The sequence below is a fragment of the Moschus berezovskii genome, chromosome 22 (assembly GCF_049115385.1).
Source record: "Moschus berezovskii isolate FMDL1 chromosome 22, NW_MosBer_1.0, whole genome shotgun sequence".
Lineage (NCBI taxonomy): Eukaryota > Metazoa > Chordata > Mammalia > Artiodactyla > Moschidae > Moschus > Moschus berezovskii.
Genome location: NC_142481.1, coordinates 27700150 through 27724888, shown reverse-complemented (window position 1 = coordinate 27724888; position 24739 = coordinate 27700150). Strand labels below are relative to the sequence as shown.

Below are 24739 nucleotides of genomic sequence, written 5' to 3'. Positions count from 1 at the left end.
TGGAGTAGGAAATGGTAACCCTCTCTAGTATTCTTCCTGGGAAAATCAGGGACAGAGGAGCCTGGTGGGCTAAAGTGCAGGTTTGCAGAGTTGGGCATGACTGAGCATGCACAAAGGCAAAAGGCAAAATTTTAAAAACTTTTGTGTGTCAAAGGAGACAACCAAGAAAGTGAAAAAAATAATCTGCAGAATGGGAGATAGTATTTGCAGATCACATATCTACAAGGGATTAATATTCAGATTATATGAAGAACTCATATAGCTTTGATGAAGAACATCGAAACAAATATAAATGCATACCCATATGTACTCCCAAAGAATGTTTTGTTTAAGCAGGCACTTAACTTGGTTGGAGTCAACCTGTAAAACCTGTCTCCCTGTGCTTGGTGGTAGCTCATTATCTCATTTCAGTTATTTTAGCCTTAGGCTGCTTGAGTCTGTCCTGTTATGGATGGTTTACAGGTCAGCCACAGAACTGGGCGGAGTGTGTGTATATATATATATAACTTGGAGCACCCCCTCTCTGGCTCTCTTTTCTGGAATTTGCCTCTACTTTCCAGAGGTTATGACAAGGACAGAGCCTCTGTCCTTGGTTCTTCAAGCCCTTCAGACTGTAGATTTCTTTGGTAGTTTCAGCCGTACTGTTAAAGCATGGACTGTGGCTTTCCCTCAGATTAAAGCCTTAAAAACAGGAAACACACCTTCCCTGATTTTCTTCTTATGTGTGTCAGTTTGTTTCTAGTATCTGTTTACTTTGATACTTTCCTTCCTTTCAAAGTCATTCTTTATATTTGTTCCAGTGTATATTTGCTGTTGGGCTTCCCTGGTAGCTCAGAAAGTAAAGAATCTACCTGCAATGTGGGAGACCTGGGTTCGATACCTGGGTTGGGAAGATCCCCTGGAGGAGGGCATGGCAATCCTCTCCAGTATTCTTGCCTGGAGAATCCTGATGGACAGAGGTGCCTGGTGGGCTACAGTCCATGGGGTCGCTAAGAGTCAGACACGACTGAGCGACTAAGCGCAGTACAGCACACGTAGTTGCTGTCTGCATGATGGCAGGTCCAATGGGTGCTACTCAGCCATCAGACTGAACACAGGAGTCTCCCTAAGTGCTTTAGGCTCTGTTTCTTTTAACTGCCTCTTTTCTTGTGGTCACGATTTTTACCTCCAGTACCTCCTGGCCATCACCCTTCTTCATTCTTTGTAGCTATTTTAACCCAGGCAATAGCGAAGAGTACCAAAGAAAGTCAAGTAGCCTAGCTTTTTAAGTCAGTTGAAATTCTAAATTGGAAACATGGAAAAGGACTTTTCAGGTCATTTCTTCTAAAAGTGTCTCTGATTTTAATAGCCTGATAGGGAACCTTTCCACATACGCTGATCTTTAAGTCCGATCTGGATGGTTAATGTTGCCTAGAACACAGAATCAACATTTCTTTTATATTCTACATAGCACTCTATCAAGGCTTTTCAGAATTTAGGTTGATCTAGCTTTTAATCCCCCCAAACCTCCTCATCCCTTTGTAATATATTCCAGCGTTTTATAACTCTCAAAATATTTCTGCAGTTTAGAGGGTTGTTCACCTATTACTTGTTTTGACTGTTGAGGTAACATTTTATGTATCAATAGTATATGATGCAAATATAAGACTTACTGTTGTAAACTTCCTGTAAAATGCATGGATAATGAGTTTTTATTTTTCTTTGTTTGCTCTTCCAAATTAGCTCCTGGGCTACAGTGAAAAGCCAATAAATCTACAGATGTTTATTGGAACAGCAGATGACCGATATTTACGGCCTCATGCATTTTACCAGGTGCATCGAATCACTGGGAAGACAGTTGCTACTGCAAGCCAAGAGATAATAATTGCCAGCACAAAGGTTCTGGAAATTCCACTTCTTCCTGAAAACAATATGTCAGCCAGGTACCTTGAAACGTGCTGAAATGGACTGTTTTTTCTTTTCCTGAAATAATTTTCAGAAGAAAATATATTTATTTTTATATTAATAGCACAAAAATAAAATAGTCACTATTCTGAATTAACTGAATAACATTTTATAAATAGAGTATATTTGCTAACGTTGGTATCATATTTCCATAAAGAAAATTTAATTCCGCAAAAGGTTATGACCGTGTATTTACCAGCCAAGCATCATGCTAGTTGATAGAGACACAGTATGTGAACTTTTTTCAAGTAGCCCACAGTCTAATCAGTTCAGTCGCTCATTCGTATTCGACTCTTTGCAACCCCATGAACCACAGCACGCCAGGCCTCCCTGTCCATCACCAACTGCCGGAATCTACCCAAACCCATGTCCATTGAGTCGATGCCATCCAACCATCTCATCCTCTGTCGTCCCCTTCCCCTCTGCCCTCAATCTTTCCCAGCATCAGGGTCTTTTCCAGTGATTCAGCTCTTCGCATCAGGTGGCCAGAGTATTGGAGTTTCAGCTTCAGCATCAGTCCTTCCAATGAACACCCAGGACTGATCTCCTTTAGGATGGACTGGTTGGATCTCCTTGCAGTCCAAGGGACTCTCAAGAGTCTTCTCCAGCACCACAGTTCAAAAGCATCAATTCTTCGGCGCTCAGCTTTCTTTATAGTCCAACTCTCACATCCATACATGACTACAGGAAAAACCATAGCCTTGACTAGACGGACCTTTGTTGACAAAGTAATGTCTCTGCTTTTTAATATGCTGTCTAGGTTGGTCATAACTTTCCTTCCAAGGAGTAAGCGTCTTTTAATTTCATAGGGTCGACAGTAAATAATTGCAGTACAATTGTGATTGATAAGTTTCCTTAAAGAAAACTTTTCACTGCTTTCAGGTGTCCCATTTTATCCATATCCAAATAAAATGAGATTTTGCCAAATTCTGAATGAGACTGCAATAGAGTTTTTTGTTCAAGTGGATTAGTTAGGAATGTGTAGTACCTGTAATAGAAACCTGAAGTGCAGTGGCTTAAACAGCGAGAGGTTTAATTTTTCTTTCTGCAAAAGAAATATACAGATAGGCATTTTAGGGCTGGCATAGTGGCTACATAAGTCATTGGAGCCCCAAGCTCCTTCTGTTTTCTCTTTGCTATTTTTAGCGTGTGGTTTTCATCCTCAGGATTGCCTCATGATCCACAGTGGCAGCTAGAGCTCTTGCCATCATAACTGTAATCCTGGAAGGAATGGGAAGAAGGGGTAGGAGGAAGGGTGGGAGAGAATTTTCATCTGAGTCAGGCCTCTAAAGAGCTTTTCCCAGAAACTTACCCAACAGTTTTATTGCATCTCATTGATCATCCTTGTGTATAGGGAAGACCTGGATATGTTTTGTTTTGTTTTAACCTGAGTTCATTGCCACCCTTAAAAAGACAGGGGTCTGGAAGAATAGTCCTATTAAAATCAGATTTCAGTCTCAAGTGCTCCTCTTTTAAATTTATATTTTTATTTAATTGAATATACCCCTGAAGACATGGTAATTCATGATATAACTGTACAATTATAAAATAAGAATTGCTTTGTATCTACTTACTAGCAGAAAAGACAATATAGATATAAATAAACATTATCTTTGCCTGTTTTGTTAAAGTCAATAGTACTTGAGAACTCAATCCTACTAAGTCATTACATGGGCTAAAATAAGAGTTTTTTCATGGCTGCAGCACTGTTAGCTGATAATCTCTACTCTTATATTTCTGTGTTCTGCAATATATAAAAAGAATTTTGTATTCTCAGCTGATCCTTATTCAGGTACATGAGCAAAACTCTTAAAGAAAAATGTTGACTCTGCTTCCAGGCATCCTATTAGACCCATTTTCAAATAAGGTGAGGTGGCCAGCCTCTAATGAGAATGCAAGAAGGCTTCCTCCCTTCCTCCCCTTTACTCTTGAATCTTACTTTAAAAATTTTTTTTAGCTGCACCATGAGACTTATGGGATCTTAGTTCCCCAACCAGGGATCAAACCCAGGTCCTTGGTAGTGGAAGCACAGAGTTCTAACCACAGGATGGCCAGGGAATTCCCTAGGATCTTTTTCATTTAGCATCAAAAACACATGAAAATACTATTCAGATGCAAGGGGGAATTTGAAAATCAACTTTGAACTATCTTTTTCTAAGAACTCATAAAATTGCTTCTTGGGTGACAGTTTGCAGGCCATGTTTCCGTTCATTCCTCTGGATATTTTAAGCAGTAGACTTTACCAAACAAGGAGAGACCTATGAAAAGTTTATCATCGTTATTTTTTGCCTCAAGCTTCCTGGAAGTTCATGATTAAGCTCAATTATAGTAATTATAGTAATTCACATAACATTAGATTTGGGATATATTTCCTGTTTCTTCTATTTAAAATTTTTTTCGATTTCTTTCTTCTTGACGTTGTGTTTCTGTTGTAAAATTCTTCAAATCATTTTTTAAAATAATGTATAAATCAGTAAAGTAAACAGAGTACATGAGTTTCTAAGACAGATTTTCAAGAATTTAAGAAAGCCTTACGTACCACATAATGTGCACTTATCAGAACTGTAGGATCCAAACATGAAATAGAGGTGGTAGTCAAGATTCATGTTCCCTTCCCCAACCAGAGGTGGCATACACTGCCTGTCTGGAATAGACCAGAAAGAACAAATTCAGACTTAAATTGAAGAAAGTAGGGAAAACCACTAAGTCATTCAAGTATGACCTAAATCAGATCCCTTATGATTATACAGTGGAAGTGACAAATAGATTCAAGGGATTAAATCTGACAGAGAGTACCTGAAGAACTATGGGCGGAGGTTTATGTCATTGTACAGGAGGCGGTGATCAAAACCATCCCCAAGAAAAAGAAATGCACAAAGGCAAAATGGTTGTCTGAGGAGGCCTTACAGATAGTTGAGAAAAGAAGAGAGCTGAAAGTCAGGCGAAAAGGAAAGGTATACCCGTCTGAATCCAGAGTTCCAAAGAATAGCAAGGAAAAATAAGAAAACCCTCCTACGTGAAAAATGCAAAGAAATAGAGGAAAACAGTGGAATGGGAAAGGCTAGAGAGCTCTTCAAGAAAATTAGTGATACCAAGGGAACATTTCATGCAAAGATGGGAACAATAAAGGACAGAAACAGTATGGACCTAACAGAAGCAGAAGATATTTAGAAGAAATGGCAAGAATACGAGGAAGAACTATACACAAAAGATCTTAATGACCCATGGTGTGATAACTTATCTAGAGCCAGACATCCTGGAATGGGAAGTCAAATGGGCCTTAGGAAGCATCGTTATGAACAAAGCTAGTGGAGTCGAAGCCTTTGACTGTGTGGATCAGAACAAACTGTGAAACATTCTTAAAGAGATGGGAATACCAGACTACCTTACCCTGCCTCCTGGGAAACCTGTATGTAGGTCAAGAAGCAGCAGTTAGAACAGAACATGGAACAACAGACTGGTTCCAAATTGGGAAAGGAGTGTGTCAAGGCTGTATATTGTCACTCTGCTCATTTAAGTTATATGCAGAGTATGTCATGCAAAATGCGGGGCTGGTTGAAGCATAGGCTGGAATCAATCAAGATTGCTGGGAGAAATATCAAAAACCTCAGATATGCAGATGACACACCACCCTTATGGCAGAAAGTGAAGAGGAACTCAAAAGCCTCTTGATGAAAGTGAAAGAGGAAAGTGAAAAAGTTGGCTTAAAACTCAACATTCAAAAATGAAGATCATGGCGTCCAGTCCTATCACTTCATGGCAAGTAGATGGGGAAATAATGGAAACAGTGACAGACTTTCTTTTCTTGGGCTCCAGTATCACTGCAGATGGCGACTGCAGCCATGAAGTTAAAAGACTCTTGCTCCTTGGAAGAAAAGCTGTGACCAACCTAGACAGCATATTAAAAAGCAGAGATATTACTTTGTCAGCAAAGATCCATCTAGTCAAAGCTATGGTTTTTCCAGTAGTCATGTATGGATGTGAGAGTTGGACCATAAAGAAGCCTGAGTGCCGAAGAATTGAAGCTTCTGAGCTGTGGTGCTGAAGCCTCTTGAGAGTCCCTCGGATAGCAAGGAGATCCAGCCAGTCCATTCTAAAGGAGATCAATCCTGAATATTCATTAGAAGGACTCATGCTGAGGTTCCAGTATTTTGGCCACCTGATGCGAAGAGCCAACTTATTAGAAAAGACCTTAATGCTGGGAAAGATTGAAGGCAGGAGGAGAAGGGGACGACAGAGGACTAGATGGTTGGATGGCATCCCTGACTCAATGAATATGAGTTTGAGCAAGCTCTGGGAGATGGTGAAGGACAGGGAAACCTAGCGTGCTGTAGTCCATGGGGTTGCAGAGTTTGACACGACTGTGCGACTGAACAACCACCACTGCAGGGTGTGCCACTTTTATCCCTAGTCAGGGATCTAGTATTCTGTATGATGCGGCCAAAGAAAGAAAAAGCTCTGTTCTCTCAAAGCAGTAGCATGGGGGAAGATTGGGAGCCCCTTTGTTCTGCCTGCTATCCCATAAATCTGGTCATTTCAAACCTAATCTATCTTGTATGGGTAATATCCTTTAATTAAGACCGATATTCAATCCATAAACCATAGAACCACTCTACAAGATGCTTTAAATAGAGTATGCCAATAGTATGCCTTACCCTACTCATAACTCCACCTTGATTTAGAACTTGATGAATATGGATATGGCAGTGTTATATTCTGATCTAGAATATAATTGTGTTGTAAGCAGAAATTAATAATTACTATCATTCCTGTAAATTTAGCTTTTGTTGGTTTGGTTGCTTTTTTCTTTTATCTCCTCGCTTAGCCAGAGTTTAAGATGGTCATTTCTGATACTCCACGTCATCTACTAGAAACTTAACTGTCTTCTAAAATACCTTCCCTTGAAACTCAATAAAAATGGATAATCTCTGGTCAGTCAGTCAGTCAGTTCAGTCGCTCAGTCGTGTCCGACTCTCCGCGACCCCATGAATCACAGCACGCCAGGCCTCCCTGTCCATCACCAACTCCCGGAGTACACTCAAACTCATGTCCACAGAGTCGGTGATGCCATCCAGCCATCTCATTCTCCGTCGTCCCCTTCTCCTCCCGCCCCCAACCTTTCCCAGCATCAGAGTCTTTTCCAGTAAGTCAACTCGTCGCATGAAGTGGCCAAAGTATTGCAGTTTCAGGTTTAGCATCAGTCCCTCCAATGAACATCCAGGATTGATCTCCTCTAGAACGGACTGGTTGGATCTCCTTGCAGTATAAGGGACTCTCAAGAGTCTTCTCCAACACCACAGTTCAAAAGCATCGATTCTTCGGCGATCAGCTTTCTTCACAGTCCAACTCTCACATCCATACATGACCACGGGAAAAACCATTGCCTTGACTAGACGGACCTTGGTTGGCAAAGTAATGTCTCTGCTTTTTAATATACTATCAAGGTTGGTCATAACTATCCTTCCAAGGAGCAAGCGTCTTTTAATTTCATGGCTGCATTCAGCATCCGCAGTGATTTTGGAGCCCCAAAAAATAAAGTCTGACACTGTTTCCACTGTTTTTCCATCTATTTCCCATGAAGTGATGGGACCAGATGCCATGATCTTTGTTTTCTGAATGTTGAGCTTCAAGCCAACCTTTTCACTCTCCTCTTTCACTTTCATCAAGAGGCTTTTGAGTTCCTCTTCACTTTCTGCCATAAGGGTAGTGTCATCTGCGTATCTGAGGTTATTGATATTTCTCCCAGCAATCTTTGATTCCAGCTTGTGCTTCTTCCAGCCCAGCGTTCCTCATGATGTACTCTGCATATAAGTTAAATAAGCAAGGTGACAATATACAACCTTGACGTACACCTTTTCCTAATTGGAACCAGTCTGTTGTTCCACGTCCAGTTCTAACTATTGCTTCCTGACCTGCATACAGGTTTCTCAAGAGGCAGGTCAGGTGGTCTGGGATTCCCATCTCTTTCAGAATGTTCCACAGTTTATTGTGATCCACACAGTCAAAGGCTTTGGCATAGTCAATGAAGCAGAAATAGATGTTTTTCTGAAACTCTCTTGCTTTCTCCATGATCCAGCGGATGTTGGCAATTTGATTTCCCACCAAATACACATTTGGCATATTAGCATGAATACTACCTTGATACAATTTGATCAGTACTGTTTTGAGCTAAGGTACAGTTTTTCAATATTAGCTAAATACAGTTTGTTATTTATAAACAAAAATGTTTATTTTCAAAAATATTACTTATTTTAGAAATTTCTTTGCCTTTCTGAAGGTGAAAATATTATATTTTTCAGATTCTTCTTGAGCTTTACTGGTTCAAGCCTGATGGGTTGTTTTTATTAATAAACATATATAAAAGTTTTAATATGTTATTAATGACTTATTTGTGGTCCTATAAATCTTTTCTGGGCTAAGTTATATGTATAGAATTAGAGCCTTTCACTTTATATTTCTAGTTCTGTAACACAAACCACCTCAAAATTTAGTGGCTTAAAGTAGTAACTGTTTATTGTTTTTCATAATTCTTTTCGTTGGCTGGACTCACCTGGTCGATTCATGTGGTGTTAGCTGGAATCACTTGTGTACCTGATTTCAGCTGGGAGCTCAGCTGGAGCAGTGCAGAGTAGTTGAGGATTATCTGGGCCTTTCTCTCCAGCATACTAGTTGGACTTCTTCATTGTGGCTCAGGGCTCCAAAAGAGTGGAAACTCCAGAGCTGCTTCAGGGCTAGACTTGTACCTTACACAGCATCACTTGGGCACATTCTGTTTGTCAAAGGAAGTTTTAAGGCCCACTATCAAGGAGAGGGGACATCATTACTGTACCTCTTAGTGGGAAAAGTGGCATGGAAATACAGGTATGGGGAGGAATTATTGAAGCCCTCTTCACAGTGAGTTGCTACACTTAGTATTATTTGTCATCCAAAACATTTTTAATCCTATTTTTAATTTAAATAGCAGAAAATAGCAGTCGTATCTTTCTTTTTTGACCTGATTTTAGGTTGTGATAGTTGTGCCTGGCAAGTTAACAATAACTGTTTAGCTGAGTTGTTTGGAACCACTAATTTCAGTAAGCCAATAATACTTGTATATTTTTTCCCCTTAGTATTGACTGTGCCGGTATTTTGAAACTTCGAAATTCAGATATAGAACTTCGAAAAGGAGAAACTGACATTGGCAGAAAGAATACTAGAGTTCGACTTGTGTTTCGTGTACACATCCCACAACCCAATGGAAAAGTCCTTTCTCTGCAGACAGCTTCTATACCTGTTGAATGCTGTAAGTGAGCTTGTGATTCTGTTTTTTAAATTTTATTTATAAAAGGTCATTTTCATTTTCTGTCTTATTTATAATGTTGAGATAAAATGTAAACTGAAACCCAGGGTCTGGATAGCTGGTGTGATTTTCTTATATAGAAATAAACTAAAAAAAAAAAAAAAGAAATAAACTACATGTGTAGTGGGAGTAAGTACTGATCTTGGAATTAGGAAATGGCTTCGCATTATAATCTGACCCTAGGTAGCCTATGTGGCTATAGACATTATTCTCTTGACTACAGTTTTCTTACCTATAAATGGGGAAGGGGGCTTGATGACACCTGAGGACCAAATCATGAAGTTATGAGTCTGACACTAAGTATCACTATTACTTGGTCACCTTTGTTTTGTTAAAATGGTGGAAGATGCCTATCTTTACGAGCTAACACTTCACCTAAGTATGGACTCACAGGCTTTTGGCTTTTAACTGTAAATTTATTTACACCAGCTTGAGAAAGTGAATCTATCATTTACCCAGATTTTCAAGGCCAAGAAATTGAAAAAGACCCTAGAACCCGATATCTACTCAAGCTGTGGATTGAGAACTATGGACCTCAGGCAGGTTAGCTGTTAGTACTGAAATACTGAGATTGTGGTTTAGATTCTTTAGGGCATAATTATTGTATTAACTTTTAATAGATAATACAGGTATATGGTACAGAATTTAAAATGGATAACAGTATAGAGTGAGGCCCCTGCACTTGCCCTCTGTGGTGGCCCACACTATCTGTGGAGTGTGCTTCTCTCTGAATCTGAATAAATCCACTTCTTACCTAAAAAAAAAAGTATAGAGTGAAAAGTAAATTTTCAAGTCAGCTAATTCCTCTTCTTAGCAACAGTTTTTGTTGCCATAGTCTGTTACTCTGCCAGACAAGTGCCCATTTAAGCATATATTTCTCTAATTTTTAGCAACATAATTTAAATAATTTTAAGTTCATAGAGTAGCTTGAGTTTTTGAGATGAATTTATGCTAAAATTTTTCTGTTTTCTCTTTTAGTTTATTAACTTAATGTGTGACTATTGAGAATATAGAAAACAGAATGGTATAAAGAGTAGCATTAAAATCTTTTGTAATGTCACTTCTCTGAGTAGTCACTATTAACCATTTTTTGGATTTTTTTGGGTCTGTGTGTGTGTGTGCGCATGGACACACACACAGATTATTTGGTATTTTCACTTATAAAGGGCATTTTCTCATATTGTTAAATATTCTTCAAAAATACTTTTGGCACATGCATAATATTTTATTATGGCTATACCATTTGCTGAACACAGTTTGATGTGTTCGGCAAATGTACTTGTGATGGATAGGTTCCACCATAAATAATTAGTCTTACTCCCTAGGCTAGTCAGTGCTTGTTTTTATGCTCCTTCTCTGTTGGGCCATTTAGAACATAAATAGGGACATAAATGTTTTCTGAGATCTGTGTTGGTACTTGGTACTTTCCAAGTTGTAGTGCATCCTAACCAGACCCATCCCCTATGACATATTCTCTTTGAACGGGACCACGATCCCAGTTCATATACCTTTTGTGGCCTGGTATGAAATACTTGGAAGAGACATAGTGAACTGGGACTGCATGCATCATAAAGGCAGTCAAATTGTTTAAATTTCTTTAAAATGTTGTTCTGGCCAAACAAAACACAGCTGACCCTCAAAGCCACCAATTTTCCATCCAAATAGTAGGACTGAAAGTAGACCTATTTCCAAAACATGAAAAAGAAAGTATAGTCCACACTTTATTTTAATCCAGAGAGAAATGTAGTTATTGAGAGCTTTGACAGGAATAAACCCTGAACCTAAGCAGTCAAAAGAAGTATAGCTTGAAACTCAAACATTTTTTAAAAAAAGAAAGGCCAGAAATAGGATCTCCAGAAAATACAACAATTGAAATCAGTTGATATCAGAAAATGATGGCACCAAGGAAAAGTTAATACTTTAAATAATGACTTACAGACTTTAAGATAAATTGTGTCCACATATCCTGGGAAGGAAGAGTAGAGTGCACTAAGAAATATTTATGCTCATTTTTTAAAATTCTGTATTGAAATGTGTACTTCATGTATACTTTGTTTAGTTATTCAGAAGATCGGCCAAAATGTAATCCTGATGTCTTGATGATCTGGCTATTTTCTTGATGAAAGGTTTACTTGGTGTTTGTCCTTCAGAAACTTGTCTTTTTTTAATTGTATGTAAAAGACTGTGATGCTGGGAGGGATTGGGGGCGGGAGGAGACGGGACGACAGAGAATGAGATGGCTGGATGGCATCACTGACTCGATGGACATGAGTTTGAGTGAACTCCAGGAGTTGGTGATGGACAGGGAGGCCTGGCATGCTGTGATTCATGGGGTTGCAAAGAGTCGGACATGACTGAGCGACTGAACTGAATATAATTATGCATGTTTGGACTTAGTTTTTTTCTTATATTAAATTTGCCAAGTTTAAAAGGCAAATTGTAGGGAAGAAATGTATTAAGCTAAAAAGAGAAAAGTGGATGAGGTAGTTGGAGTCAACATAAGTTACGGGCATTGATTAATTTCTCTTTATTAGTTTCTCTATAGTCGTAGTCTAATAATGTAGAAATCACAAGACTAATAAGTATTTTGTTTTCTAAATAGCATAGTTATTTAGTATATATTGTTACTGTTGTCCTGTGTTTTATAAAAGCCCAGAATTTTCTTCTTTTATAGCTAGAATTTGTCATTTACATATGAAAGACTATCAACTAGTATTTATTTTTCTCCACTCTTAAAAAACAGCTCAGCGGTCTGCCCAAGAACTTCCTCATATTGAGAAGTACAGTATCAACAGTTGTTCTGTAAATGGAGGTCATGAAATGATTGTTACTGGATCTAATTTTCTTCCAGAATCCAAAATCATCTTTCTTGAAAAAGGACAAGGTAAGTAATATAAGATTTGAGTTGACAGAGACATAGAAAACAAACTTATGGTTACCAAATGGGATAGGAGAGAGAAGGGATAAATTAAGAGTTTGGGATAAGAAGATATAAACTACTTATATATAAAACAGATGAATTGGGCCACTCTCTTAAACCATACACAAAAATGAACCCAAAACAGATTAAAGACTTAAATGTAAAACCTGAAACTGTAAAACTGGAAGGAAACTTAGGTAGTAAGCCATGGCATAGGTCTTGACAGTGATTTTTTTAGTCTGACACCAAAAGCAGAAACAGCAAAAATAAAAGGGACTACATCAAACTTAAAAAGCCACACAACAAAATAAACTATCCACAAAATGAAAAAGCAGCCTACTGAATGAGAGAAAATATTTCCAAAGCACATAAAGAATTCATCCAGCTCAATAGTAAAAAATCAGACAATCCCAATTGAGAAATAAGTAGAAGATCCCAGTTCTTCATTTTTCCGAAGAAGAACATAGATAGCCAACAGATACGAAGATTGTTAATTATCAGTGAAATGAAAGTCAAAAACATAGAGAGGGACTTCCTTGGTAGTCCAGTGGCTAAGACTCCATTCTCTCAATGCAGGGGTCTCAGGTTCATTCCCTGGTCAGGGAACTAGATCCCATATGCCACAGTGAAGACCCGGCAAAGCCAAAAAGAAAAAAAGAAAAACATAAAACCGTAGATACCACCTCATACCTCTTAGAATGGCTATTATAAAAAAAAGAAGCTAGAAAAAACAAGTGTTGGCAAGTCTGTGAACAAAAGGGAATTGTATACTGTTTGTGAGAATGTGAACTGATGCATTCACTACAGAAAATATTTTGGAGGTTCCTCAAAAAATTTAAAGTAGAACTACCGTATGATCCAGCAGTTCCACTTCTGGGTGTTTATCTGAAGAAAATAGACATACTAACTCAAAAAAACATACATACTCCTATGTTCATTGCACAGTGTTTATAGTAGCCAAGACTCCGTTTTAAGGACCCTGACATCTGTGCTCCTAGTACATCCAGAATGCATCTTTATTAATTATTGTAACCACCACATTTCATTGTAGTGAACTGTTTATGTTTGCCTTTTATCCACAGACAGAAGGTAGGGTATCCTGTCTCTTATTTCAGCAACCCAAAGTGCCTGGCAAGTTGAGACCCAGCAAATGATTGCTGAACTGAGCTGTAATTCTGAGTAGGCATAGCATTTGTGCACAAGGGTAGCTCATACTTAGTTGTTGGAGTAGAAAGTGGTAGTCACAGTCTGGAAGGCATTTCACCGAGTCTTCACAGACCAGAGGAAGTCATGCTAGCAGTGAAGATACTTGTATGGTTTTTTCACTGGGTGAATGCCCATGACATGAAAAGATTGCTTTAGAATAGCTGCACCTTAGTCTGGAATGCGAGCACTAGTAGCAGATGGGGTGCTTCTCAGGTAAGCAGTTCACTTGTGATGAAGAGACAGAAAATGTGCTGGTCAGATAATAAAGATCTGTGGTGACCCAGATCTGGAAAGTCTAGCAAATTGTTCACAAGACCCATGTGTTTCTAAGAAGATCTTGACAAGCCAAGCAATCCTAGAAAATGAAGTCTAGTAGGGAGAAACTAACATAGCAAGGGCTGGGGGTTAAAAAAAAAAAACAACCTAGCTGCATGAGTACACAGTGTGGGAGCTTGAGCTTGGCAGTAGGAAATGTCTCAGACTGAGGGACACTTGCTTGCCACATGTGAAGTGTCAGACACTTACATGATAGTATAGCTGCCTCAGATAACTTTTATTCACAGAGACACAGCATCTCCATGTAAGACGACAAGAGCCTCAGTCACTCTCTGTCATGTTGCATCATTTCTCACCTGGTCTATTCAGTCCTCAGCCTGAGGCATTTGGAGGGAGATGGTCACACTGGAAGACTGTTCAAAAAAAGAGTGACCAGGAGGGCTAATATATTGTTTAGGGAATAGATGCGGAACTAGAGGTGCTAGACAGCAGAAAAGGAGACACAGGCAAACACATATGCTTTTAAACGTATGAAATACTGTCTCACAGAGACACTCAAGATTTTTAGGGGGTGGCTACAAGGAGTAGTGCTTAGGCCAGAGGTTGGGTACTCGAAGGAGACATGTTATCTATCATGAGGACAGCAGTTTTCTAGCAGCAGTTATTATCCAAAGATGAAATGGGTTGCTTGGTTAGGGAATGAGTTTCTCATTACTTTAAGGCACACAAGCAGAAGGAAGTTGGCCGCCACTTTGTAGAGGTTCTCAGAAGATTTTCATACATCACTTAGTAGAATAAAGTCTGCAGGCCCTGCAAATTCAGGTAGTCTAAGATCTTTCTTCACATTTTTCCCCCCGTGGGTAGACATTTTCATAACAGAAGTCAGTGAGATAAAGATTCCTTTTGCCAATAAATTTGTGATACTAAATAAGTTAGATTTTGTTTGCATGCTTTTTGACTTCCTTTTAACTGTAAATTGTTTCTTTCAATAGATGGACGACCTCAGTGGGAAGTAGAAGGGAAAATAATCAAGGAAAAATGCCAAGGGGTAAGAATTTTATTTCTTTGGAAATATTTGAGATGCTTAATGTGAAAATTAGATAATGTTGCTTTGTGGTATAGATGAGTCTTTTTTTAGAAGCTTGGACATGAGATAGACTGCTTTCCTGGTACTAAAATAAAGTTTAGGAAAGATAAACTGTTGGTGTCTTCCCCTTTTTTGTGTATAGGGAAGGAGAAATTAGAAATGAAAGATTATTAGAAGTTCTTACTGAAGTTACCATTGATTTACTTCTCTGAATTCAGTGAAGAGATCAAATTCAGTGAAGAACTTTAAACAATGGGCAAAAAAATAGGACAAGCCCTCGGGTTTTGTATTTAACACACTTTCCAACTCATCCACATTAAGCCTTCTAAGATTCAACACTGAAAGCTGTGATCCCTTCATCCTGGTTGGAATGGAGACAGAATTTTCTCTGGGGTAGACAATACCACTTCCCACAGTGCTCTCCAAAGACCTAGAGAAGTTAGATTAAGGATTGTGGTTGATTTGGGGCTAAAAATTTTCTCTATGCATATGTAAGATTATTCTTGGATACAGATTTTGTGTTTTGCCATTTAGAACATTTTCAATGTAAAATTTAAGATAAAGGAGTTACCTAGTGGTTAGGATTTGACGCTTTTCCTGCTGTAGCCCAGGTTCAATCCCTGGTGAGGGAACTGAGATCCCTCAGGCCACACAGTGAGGCCGAAAAAAAAAAAAAAAGATAAGAAATCTAAACTATAACACAATGTTAGAGCTATTAAACTTTGATTAAAAATTAGAACAAACTTTCACTTAAGATTTATAGTAACATGTAATATTTATTAGAGCAAAATATCTGACTACATAGTAAATAATAAGACTTTTGATTTCTGCTACAACTAGAAACCCAAGTAGGTGAGTGAAAAGCAATTTCTCCTTTAATGGTTTACTTGAAAGAGCTTTTCTCTGTTAAGACTGAAGTATCCTTAGAGTAAATCCCCAGATGACTTATATGACCAGTTAATGTACATAATGAGCCCAAGTAGTTAAGGCTCATGAGATGTGTTGAGTTTAGCAGGTGCATTTCATTTTTAGTTCTGAGTGTAACACAATCTTGCTTTCCATGCTCCTTAGGCTCACATTGTCCTTGAAGTTCCTCCATATCATAACCCAGCAGTTACAGCTGCAGTGCAGGTGCACTTTTATCTTTGCAATGGCAAGAGGAAAAAAAGCCAGTCTCAACGTTTTACTTACACACCAGGTATGAGGAGTTATTGTGATGGTTTACTCTAGAGATTTCTTTCATTATGAATAAAAAGTTATTCAGTGAATCCTGTATATTAGTGTGTTTAAGATAGGGTGCTTATAATGAATAAAAATCCCAATATACACCTCGTCTGTAAAGTTTGTATTTACTTTAAATGTTAGATACTATAACAATTATTTTTTGTTGTCATTTGTCATAAGGAAATTAGAAGGTTGAATGTAGATTTGAAGTCTGTTTTTCAGGAGTTACCAGAGGTCACCAGCACTGTTGGAAGGATAGATGTCTGAATATGTGTGAACTTTCCTTCTGCCCTTAGCATTACAAAAAAGCAGTGTGCCTGTTTTGTAGTGTATTCATCTCAACCATTTCCAATCAAAATGGAAAATTTCTCCTTAAATTTTTCATTTGGCAAGCAGCAACTATAGCATGTGTTGGCTTTGGGGGAATATAACATTGATGGCAGAATTCCTGATTTTATAGAGACACCCTAACAGAGAAGACTTCCACACCTCTTTCTGCAGCAGCTCAAGTGCTGTAATTTTCCAGGTCTGGATTGTGACACATGAATATTATATGCAGTAATTCATACTGATGTTTACATTCTTAGAGAACAAACATTTATAGAGGTCTTCTCTGTGCTAGATGCTGTATTATTAGTCATCAGAACATATGATGTTAAAAAAATATTATAATGAAGCTTATTCTCCAAAACTTATTCTTGTGATAACTTTTAAAGGGTTTATTGTAAATGAAAAGAACAAACACTGAGTTTGAGAGGGTTCTGGTTTTTAGTCATTCATTTGTCACCATGTTCTTTTAAAGCCAGGCTGTATTTCATTTATAGCCTCTGAAGACTGCTTATATTCCAGAATCTGAAAATTATTATTACTTGATCATGTTAATACATTACTTGGTAATAAAATATTTCAGATAATTTTCAAACCTTTGAAAACTAAGGATTTTGGTTAGCCATTTCATTTATTGATAAATTCAATAAGTATTTAAGGGTGCACACTAAGTGAGCAAAACCTCTCTTAGCTTCTCTCTCATGGAGCTTATAATCTAGTGGAACAAATAGAAGCTAATAAATCTCTAAATAATTGATAAATTTTTAGTTAGAAACATGAGAACTGTTAAGGAAAGGGAAACAATGCTGTGGGTGAAAATAACAGAGGGACTCTTGCTAGGCTAACTTGTTGTGAAAAGACTTCTATGAGGAAATGATGCTTGAGTTAATAACAGAAAAATAATAGTAATAGTTTATAATTACATAACATTTACTATGTTTTAGTACTGTTCTCAGCCCTTTCTGTATTCATTTAATCCTCTTAATAAACCTGTGGGGTAGGTTGTTGTCTTATTTTACAAATGAGGACACTGAGTGGCTAAGTAATGTGCTCAATGTCTCACAGCATATATTCTAGAGCCAAACATCATATATAGTCAGGTTCCAGAGTCTGGGCTCCTAACTTAACCTAGACTATGTCCGTTTGTTCATTTATTTAGCACACAGAGCATTTTGTGTGTGCCAGGTGCTATTCTAAGCAGTTTATACATACAAACTCATTTATTCTCCCATAACGCTATAAGGTAGATAGTGTTGCCCTCCCCATTTGGCAAGTGAGTGAACTGAGATCCCATAGCTAATAAAGGCAAACATGAGATATGAATCTTTGCAGTATGGCTGAATAGTATATACTGTTAATTACTATTAGATAAAGAATTGGAAAACATTCCACATAAAGGCTGTAGCATATACAAAGGCCTTATGGTTGGTTGGATCAGAGAGTATTAAGAATTGTAAGAAGTGAACTTTAACAGGGAGGTGACATGATCAGATCTGTATTTCAAGAATGATTTTTCCCATGGTTCTTCTGTCAGTTTATAAGATGTCAATGACCAGTTTAGTCTTTCCTCAAATTAACTAACTGTAGAGTGTGAAATTTATATAGGAGAGACCCAGGAAGAATAAAACATGATTCAAACAGCTAGCATATTTTGAGTATACAAAGGCGAGAGCATCAGTGATGATAAAGAATATCAGGTTTCTGAGAAGAGTGGGAAAAGATAGGATCTAAAATATCCCAATTGGCATGGACCTTAAATGGGAAAAGAAACAGGAGGGAAGGTAAAGGAGATGAACAAGATGGATGTACATTAGGAAAGTTTACAGACTTAGTAGTGGAGAGTTTAGGGAGTTTCCAAATGATAACTTCAGTTTTGTTCCTATAAAGAATGACATGCAGCCTCCTTCTGTGAGCAGAGAGAGGAGAATGTGGGTGATTTGGTAGGTTAATGGTGTGGAGAAATATGAAAAAGTTATTATAAAGAGAGGGGAGAATAAGTTACCACTGAAACCTAATAGGGTAATCAAAGGACACCTTTGATGTTGATATTGGTGAATTTATGGATACTAATTAGCTCTCCTGTGTAAATTTCTTAAGCAGCGCTCAGATTCTTCAGGGCAGGTGGTGAAATATGAATAATAGGGCTCGTCCAGGGTTGGATGTTACTAAATTCTTTTGAGATGGGAAACTGTAGAATCTAACCTGAAAAGGAAGAGAGCTTCTGGGGTTGGGGAAAAAAGGCAGTAGGGTCAGCATGCTAGAGGTGTTGATTACTACCATCATAGTGGTGGTAGCAGGCAGACAGAAAGGAGCAGATATCATGCCTCTCCATTATCAGCTCTTGAATTGAGAGGACAATATAAACGCAGAGTCCTCGAGGGCATTATGCATGAGAATGGAAATCAATGGGGCCCTGGAGTGCAGAGAGAACATTGGATTGGACTGGAGCTGTCACCACTGGCTTTGTGGTTGACAGAATACAAATCAGTTGGCACACACTAGTGAAGGAAGAGTGGACACACAAGTGTTTAGACAGTCCTTATTGTGCTTGATTATTACCTTTTATCTGTAACATTTGACTTTTTTCACTTTTTTTCTAAAATGAAATTTTGAATAAAGTTTTTACAAAGGTGAATATGTTACTGTGAACGTTTTTAAAGGACAAGTTGAAAACTTTTTTTAAAGCATCCATATTCTCTTTCACTATATCATTCTCGTCTTTAGAGCCTTTAATTCCATATATAGCTACATCATTTTAAAAATAGAAATGAGACCATACTATCTTATATATACTAATTTTATAACCTGAACATTTTTATTTTTCCTTATCAGCAGATAATTTTACAGAATCTTAATAGCTTTTTAGTATTCTACTGTATGACCCTTTGTTATGGTAGAGTTATTATGTTTATCTTATTAATTTGTATGAATGTTTTATAGTAGAGATTTTAGCCATTTTATGTGTAACAATAATTCCTTTTTCATTTTTACTTATAAAAACTATATATATTTGTAAGTTGCTTATTTTTAATTAAAGGATTTGTTCATTTGCCTCCTTTTGGGCAACTTCCTCACAGTAGGGATCTGACCAGTACCAGTATCCAGTGGGGGAATAATCATTAACTACAAGTGGTTAATTTAAAAACAAATTATTTTTAATTAGGGATTATATTTAGTATTATTTGTACCACAATCCATTAGCTTTCTAGACTGAAGACAGTTCGCAGCATATGTGTATGATTTACACATTAACCTTACCACAGGCGGTAATAGAGCACACAGTCTTTCCCTGGGGTTCAGCTACTTGAACTTCTGCCAAGCTTGTATTCAGTAGCTTCAGAACTTCCAATGTGGGGGACCCTACCCCCACCCCAGAGAAAGTGTATCTCCCTCTGAAGTCCAGCAGAAGTTATTTGTACACGGGGATACCATTTGAGCTCTGGTTTTTGGAATCATGGGGATTTTTCAGACAGTGTTAGAGCCAAACTCTCATATATAATATTTTGCTTGTGGGAGGCTATAGCCTGTGTTCTAAATAGTTGACTGGGTAAACTGTCTTTTATATTTTGGTTGTTTTGATTGGGAGGAAAAGCATGCCTTACAGTCAGAAGATCAAATCTCAGTTCTGCCACAGAGTGTATCTACTGGCTAACCTCTGTAAAAGAGGATATAATACTAAACAGTGATTTTCAAATTGTTTGGATTGTATTATTCTTCAAATAAGGGCTTCCCAGGAGGCGCAGTGGTAAAGAATCTGTCTGCCAATATAGGAGACACGGGTTTGATGCCTGGGTTGTTGGAAAGATACCCTGGAGGAGGAAACGTGTCCCAGTATTCTTGCCTGGGAAATCCCATGGACAGAGGAGCTTGGCAGGCTACAGTCCATGGGGGTCACAAAGAGTCAGGTGTGACTGAGCACAGCACACATTCTTCAAATAAAATCTTAAGCAAAAGCAATTTTATGAGAATAAAACTGCCTTGGGTGCTCTTTTAGCACTGGAAAGGGAAGTCCAGAGCTTTTACTCTTTGGATCCTATTCTATGTCCATCACTTGAAGAAGAGTGTGAGACTTCTTATGGTTTGAAAACCACTAATGGCAACCCACTCCAGTGTTCTTGCCTGGAGAATCCCAGGGACGGGGGAGCCTAGTGGGCTTCTGTCTATGGGGTCACACAGGGTCGGACACGACTGAAGTGACTTAGCAGCAGCAGCAGCAGCAGCAGACCAGTTGATCTCTTTTTTTTTTTTTCTGGATTCCTCAGTTCTTCAACATTCTAAATTTGAGAAATAGCTTGTATAATACAAAAGGCAGAACTAATCTGTTTCCAAAACTCATCTCATTGTAGATACAGTAAGATATGTTTAACTATATTTCCCTCCAAACAAGAATAAATTACTATAGACCAGTGTTGAGGACATCATTTTGGAGTCTGAATTCCTTATAGACCAAAAGAATTAATTCTTGATGTGGCAGAGTGAACATGCACTTGATTTAGTAGAGCGGAGTTCTCAGACTGGATACCCAGATAATGATCAGGAACGTAGAAATCAGGATTCAGTTCAGTTCAGTCGCCCAGTCGTGTCCGACTCTCCGCGACCCCATGAATCACAGCACGCCAGGCCTCCCTGTCCATCACCAGCTCCCGGAGTTCACTCAAACTCATGTTCACAGAGTCGGTGATGCCATCCAGCCATCTCATTCTCGGTCGTCCCCTTCTCCTCCCGCCCACAACCTTTCCCAGCATCAGAGTCTTTTCCAGTGAGTCAACTCGTCGCATGAGGTGGCCAAAGTATTGCAGTTTCAGCTTTAGCATCAGTCCCTCCACTGAACACCCAGGATTGATCTCCTTTAGAATGGACTGGTTGGATCTCCTTGCAGTATAAGGGACTCTCAAGAGTCTTCTCCGATGCTTTTGAAATAAGGATTAGATCACCAAATAAAGGTGGATGTTATGCTGTAGTTTTCAGTCCCTCTGTGTCCTTTTTAGTACATGATAACCAGTCATTTATGTAACCAAGGATCCTAGCTGTTCCACTCAGGATTAAAGGATGAGAATAGGCTTTCTTGGATATTCTCCCTCCTTGTGTAGAAATATGACTCTGGGTATAGGATTCATTGTGGCTTTCCTGAGACCAGAGTTGGAGTTAAAGTAAAAGATGAAAAAAATCCAGTAGTCCAGGGACAGAGTTCTAGTTCTGCCAAAGTCAGAGGAAAAGTAAGTACATCAAGACATTAGGGGGAGAAGAAAAAAGACATTAGAGAGGTCAGGAGCCAGTAGACACAATGAACCAAACTTGAAATACCTGAACAAGAATCAGAAGGCAGAAAAACCTATGTTCAAGACCTTATGATATCACTTAGCTGCTGCGAGATCTTAGTGTCTTTAATCTCCTCTTCAGTATAGTCATCTGTGAGGCACGGTAATAATAATCTCTATCTCATGAAGATCTTCGGGTTTTTTAAAAATTATTTATTTTTAAATAGATAATATATATACATGGTGAAAAACATTCAAAAGGCCCCAAAACTTTTTACAGTAAAAAGTAAGTCTTCTCCTATTCACCTAGTTTCCCTTCCCAGTAGTAAACCCAACAGTTATCAGTTTCTTGTGCATCTTTCCAGAGATACCCATACATATATTAGCAAAAACATATGTTTATAAATTATGTGGCTTCCCTGAAGCCTTTTAAGTTTTTAACCCCTGACTTGAATGTATGATATAGTTTTATAGCCTAGAATGAAGGCTTTTCATAATTATTTTATGTATTATGTAATAACATTTGCTTTAATCTCTTCCTTTTCAGTTTTGATGAAGCAAGAACACAGAGAAGAGATTGACTTGTCTTCAGTTCCGTCGTTGCCTCATCCTGCCCAGACTCAGAGGACTTCTTCAGATACAGGACACCTACATGACAGCGTACTGTCTGCACAGAGAAGCTTGGTTTGTCCCATCCAGCAAACATATGCATCCATGGTAACCGCATCCCATCTGCCACAGCTGCAGTGTAGGGAAGAGAGTGCTGGTAAAGAACAGCATATGATATCTTCTTCAGTCGTGCACCAGCCTTTTCAAGTCACACCAACACCTCCTTTGGGGTCTTCCTATCAGCCTATGCAAACTAATGTTGTATTCAATGGACCAACGTGTCTTCCTGTTAATGCTGCCTCTAGTCAAGAATTTGATCCAGTTTTGTTTCAGCAGGATACAACTCTGCCTAATTTAATAAATCTTGGCTGTCAAACACCATCATCCATACCTTTTCATTCTTCAAATTCAGGCTCAACAGGACATCTCTTAGCCCACACACCTCATTCTGTGCAGACCCTGCCTCATCTGCAGTCAATGGGATACCATTGTTCAAACACAGGACAAAGATCTCTTTCTTCTCCAGTGGCCGATCAGGTCACAGGTCAGCCTTCCTCTCAGTTACAACCCATTATGTATGGTCCTTCACATTCAGGGACTGCTACAACCGCTTCCTCAGCAGCCTCTCATCCCCTGACCAATTCGCCACTTTCTGGGCCACCATCTCCTCAGCTGCAGCCTATGCCTTACCAGTCTCCTAGCTCAGGAACTGCCTCATCACCGTCTCTAGCCACCAGAATGCATTCTGGACAGCACTCAGCTCAAGCACAAAGTACAGGCCAGGGAGGTATTTCTGCACCTTCATCCTTATTATGTCACAGTTTGTGTGATCCAGCTTCATTTCCACCTGATGAGGCAACTGTGAACATTAAACCTGAACCTGAAGAGCAGGAACCTAATTTTTCTACAATTGGTCTGCAGGACATCACTTTAGATGATGGTAAGTTCATCTTTATGTTCTTGAAGCAGTGACGAATCAGGAACTTCCTTCTCAAGAGTCTTGAGAAAGTTACCATCGATTGTTTATTGCATATGGTTGGGCTTTTTAATAAGTTGCTGTTACTAGAAATATGTTAATATATGACTCTGGAGAGATAGACATGAATGTACATGCTTTAAAGTCTATTTTACCACTTACATCTGTTGTGAAGGCTAAGACCTTGAGTAATAACCTACCACCTATTTGTGATGGAACTGAAGATGTGAGCTTTATTGGGCAGATTTTCTTCCAGAACATATAGTGAGGTCACAGCGTCTAGAGAATGGAATTCAGAAATTTAATTCAGTAAATATTGCAGAATCCCATCCCTTTGCAAGAGTTAGATGCTAGAAATACTAGAAATGTATCAGGGTAGAGTTCCTGTCCTTGAGAGATTCTTCACAAGTGAAGAACCTGCTTCTCTGTGGCCCTGCCAGCTTGCTGAGTCAGATAGTGATGATGGTACAAGTCCAGACTGGTTTGCTGCTGCTGGTACAACTGTTGGCACCATGATAAAAAGAAGCTATTTATATAAATGTAACAAGTTGGTGTGCAGACTTCTGTTTTTATGAAATCATAAATTGGACAGCAGATTCTGCAGTATTAATTTAATAGTTGAAAATTTTCCCAAGATGGAATTTTCAGGTAATAATTTTATTAGAGTTTATTCTTGGCTTTGTCATTTATATGGTAGTGAAAAACTGTCTAAATAGGAATACAGTGAAAGCTAGCTGTAACATTTTTTCAGTATGAAATATGGAAATGGAATTTTAGTTCTGATTCTGTAATCTATTGAAAAGTTAACTGTAGGTCAGTCCTCTCCTTTATACATCTGGAGAGGCTATTTACTACTTGGTTGCAAAGCTGGTGTTAAATTCCAAATTCCAAGCAAAAGAGAAAAGGAAGATAAAATGATAAAATGTGGGAACCCTTTCCCCATCCCCAACTTGACACCACGGCTTTACTGTCATATTAGTACATGAGGATACAATGATACAGTTGGTCTTAGTCACTTACAACCAAGATATAAAAGAAGCACATTAGGAGATCAGCAAAAAGATGTGAAGGATCCTATAAGAAGGATTCAAAGAGGCTTCCTTGAGGAGATGACATTTAAGCCAGTCTTGGAGAATGAGTATATTTTTCAGTAAATGAGGATCAATCACTTCTTAACCTTTTGGCTAAGATCAAGTGTAATATCAGTAAGTGAGAATCAAAGGGAAAATCAGACAACAGAAGCAGAAAATAAAGCTGTGTCTGGGAAAGCATGATTATCTGTGGCTGGAGGGCAGATGGCAAGTAGAGGATGGCTTTCAAAACGCCAGGGGGATTGGCCAGGTCATTTGCGTATAAACAAAAGGTATAATTAAACTAAAGCAAAACTTACAATTTTTGTAGCATTGTTATCTAATTAAACTCTTACTGAATCCTCTCAGTTCAGTTCAGTTGCTCAGTCATGTCCAACTCTTTGCAACCCCATGGACTGCAGCATGCCAGGCCCTTCTGCTCATCACCAACTCCTGGAGCTTGCTCAAACCCATGTCCATTGATTTGGTGATGCTATTCAGTC

At 38.5% G+C, this 24739-nt stretch overlaps 1 protein-coding gene across 3 annotated transcripts in view; it reads left to right on the top strand.

Annotated features, from left to right (window-relative positions):
* Window positions 1-24739, top strand: part of NFATC3 (nuclear factor of activated T cells 3) — a 98512-nt gene that overhangs the window by 55368 nt on the left and 18405 nt on the right. For all 3 annotated transcript variants that reach the window (XM_055412471.2, XM_055412472.2, XM_088830111.1), the window contains exons 4-9: window positions 1723-1922; window positions 9054-9226; window positions 12027-12167; window positions 14678-14733; window positions 15844-15970; window positions 22129-23130. In XM_055412471.2, the coding sequence (XP_055268446.1) occupies window positions 1723-1922; window positions 9054-9226; window positions 12027-12167; window positions 14678-14733; window positions 15844-15970; window positions 22129-23130 (1699 nt within the window). The remainder of the gene's footprint in view (window positions 1-1722; window positions 1923-9053; window positions 9227-12026; window positions 12168-14677; window positions 14734-15843; window positions 15971-22128; window positions 23131-24739) is intronic.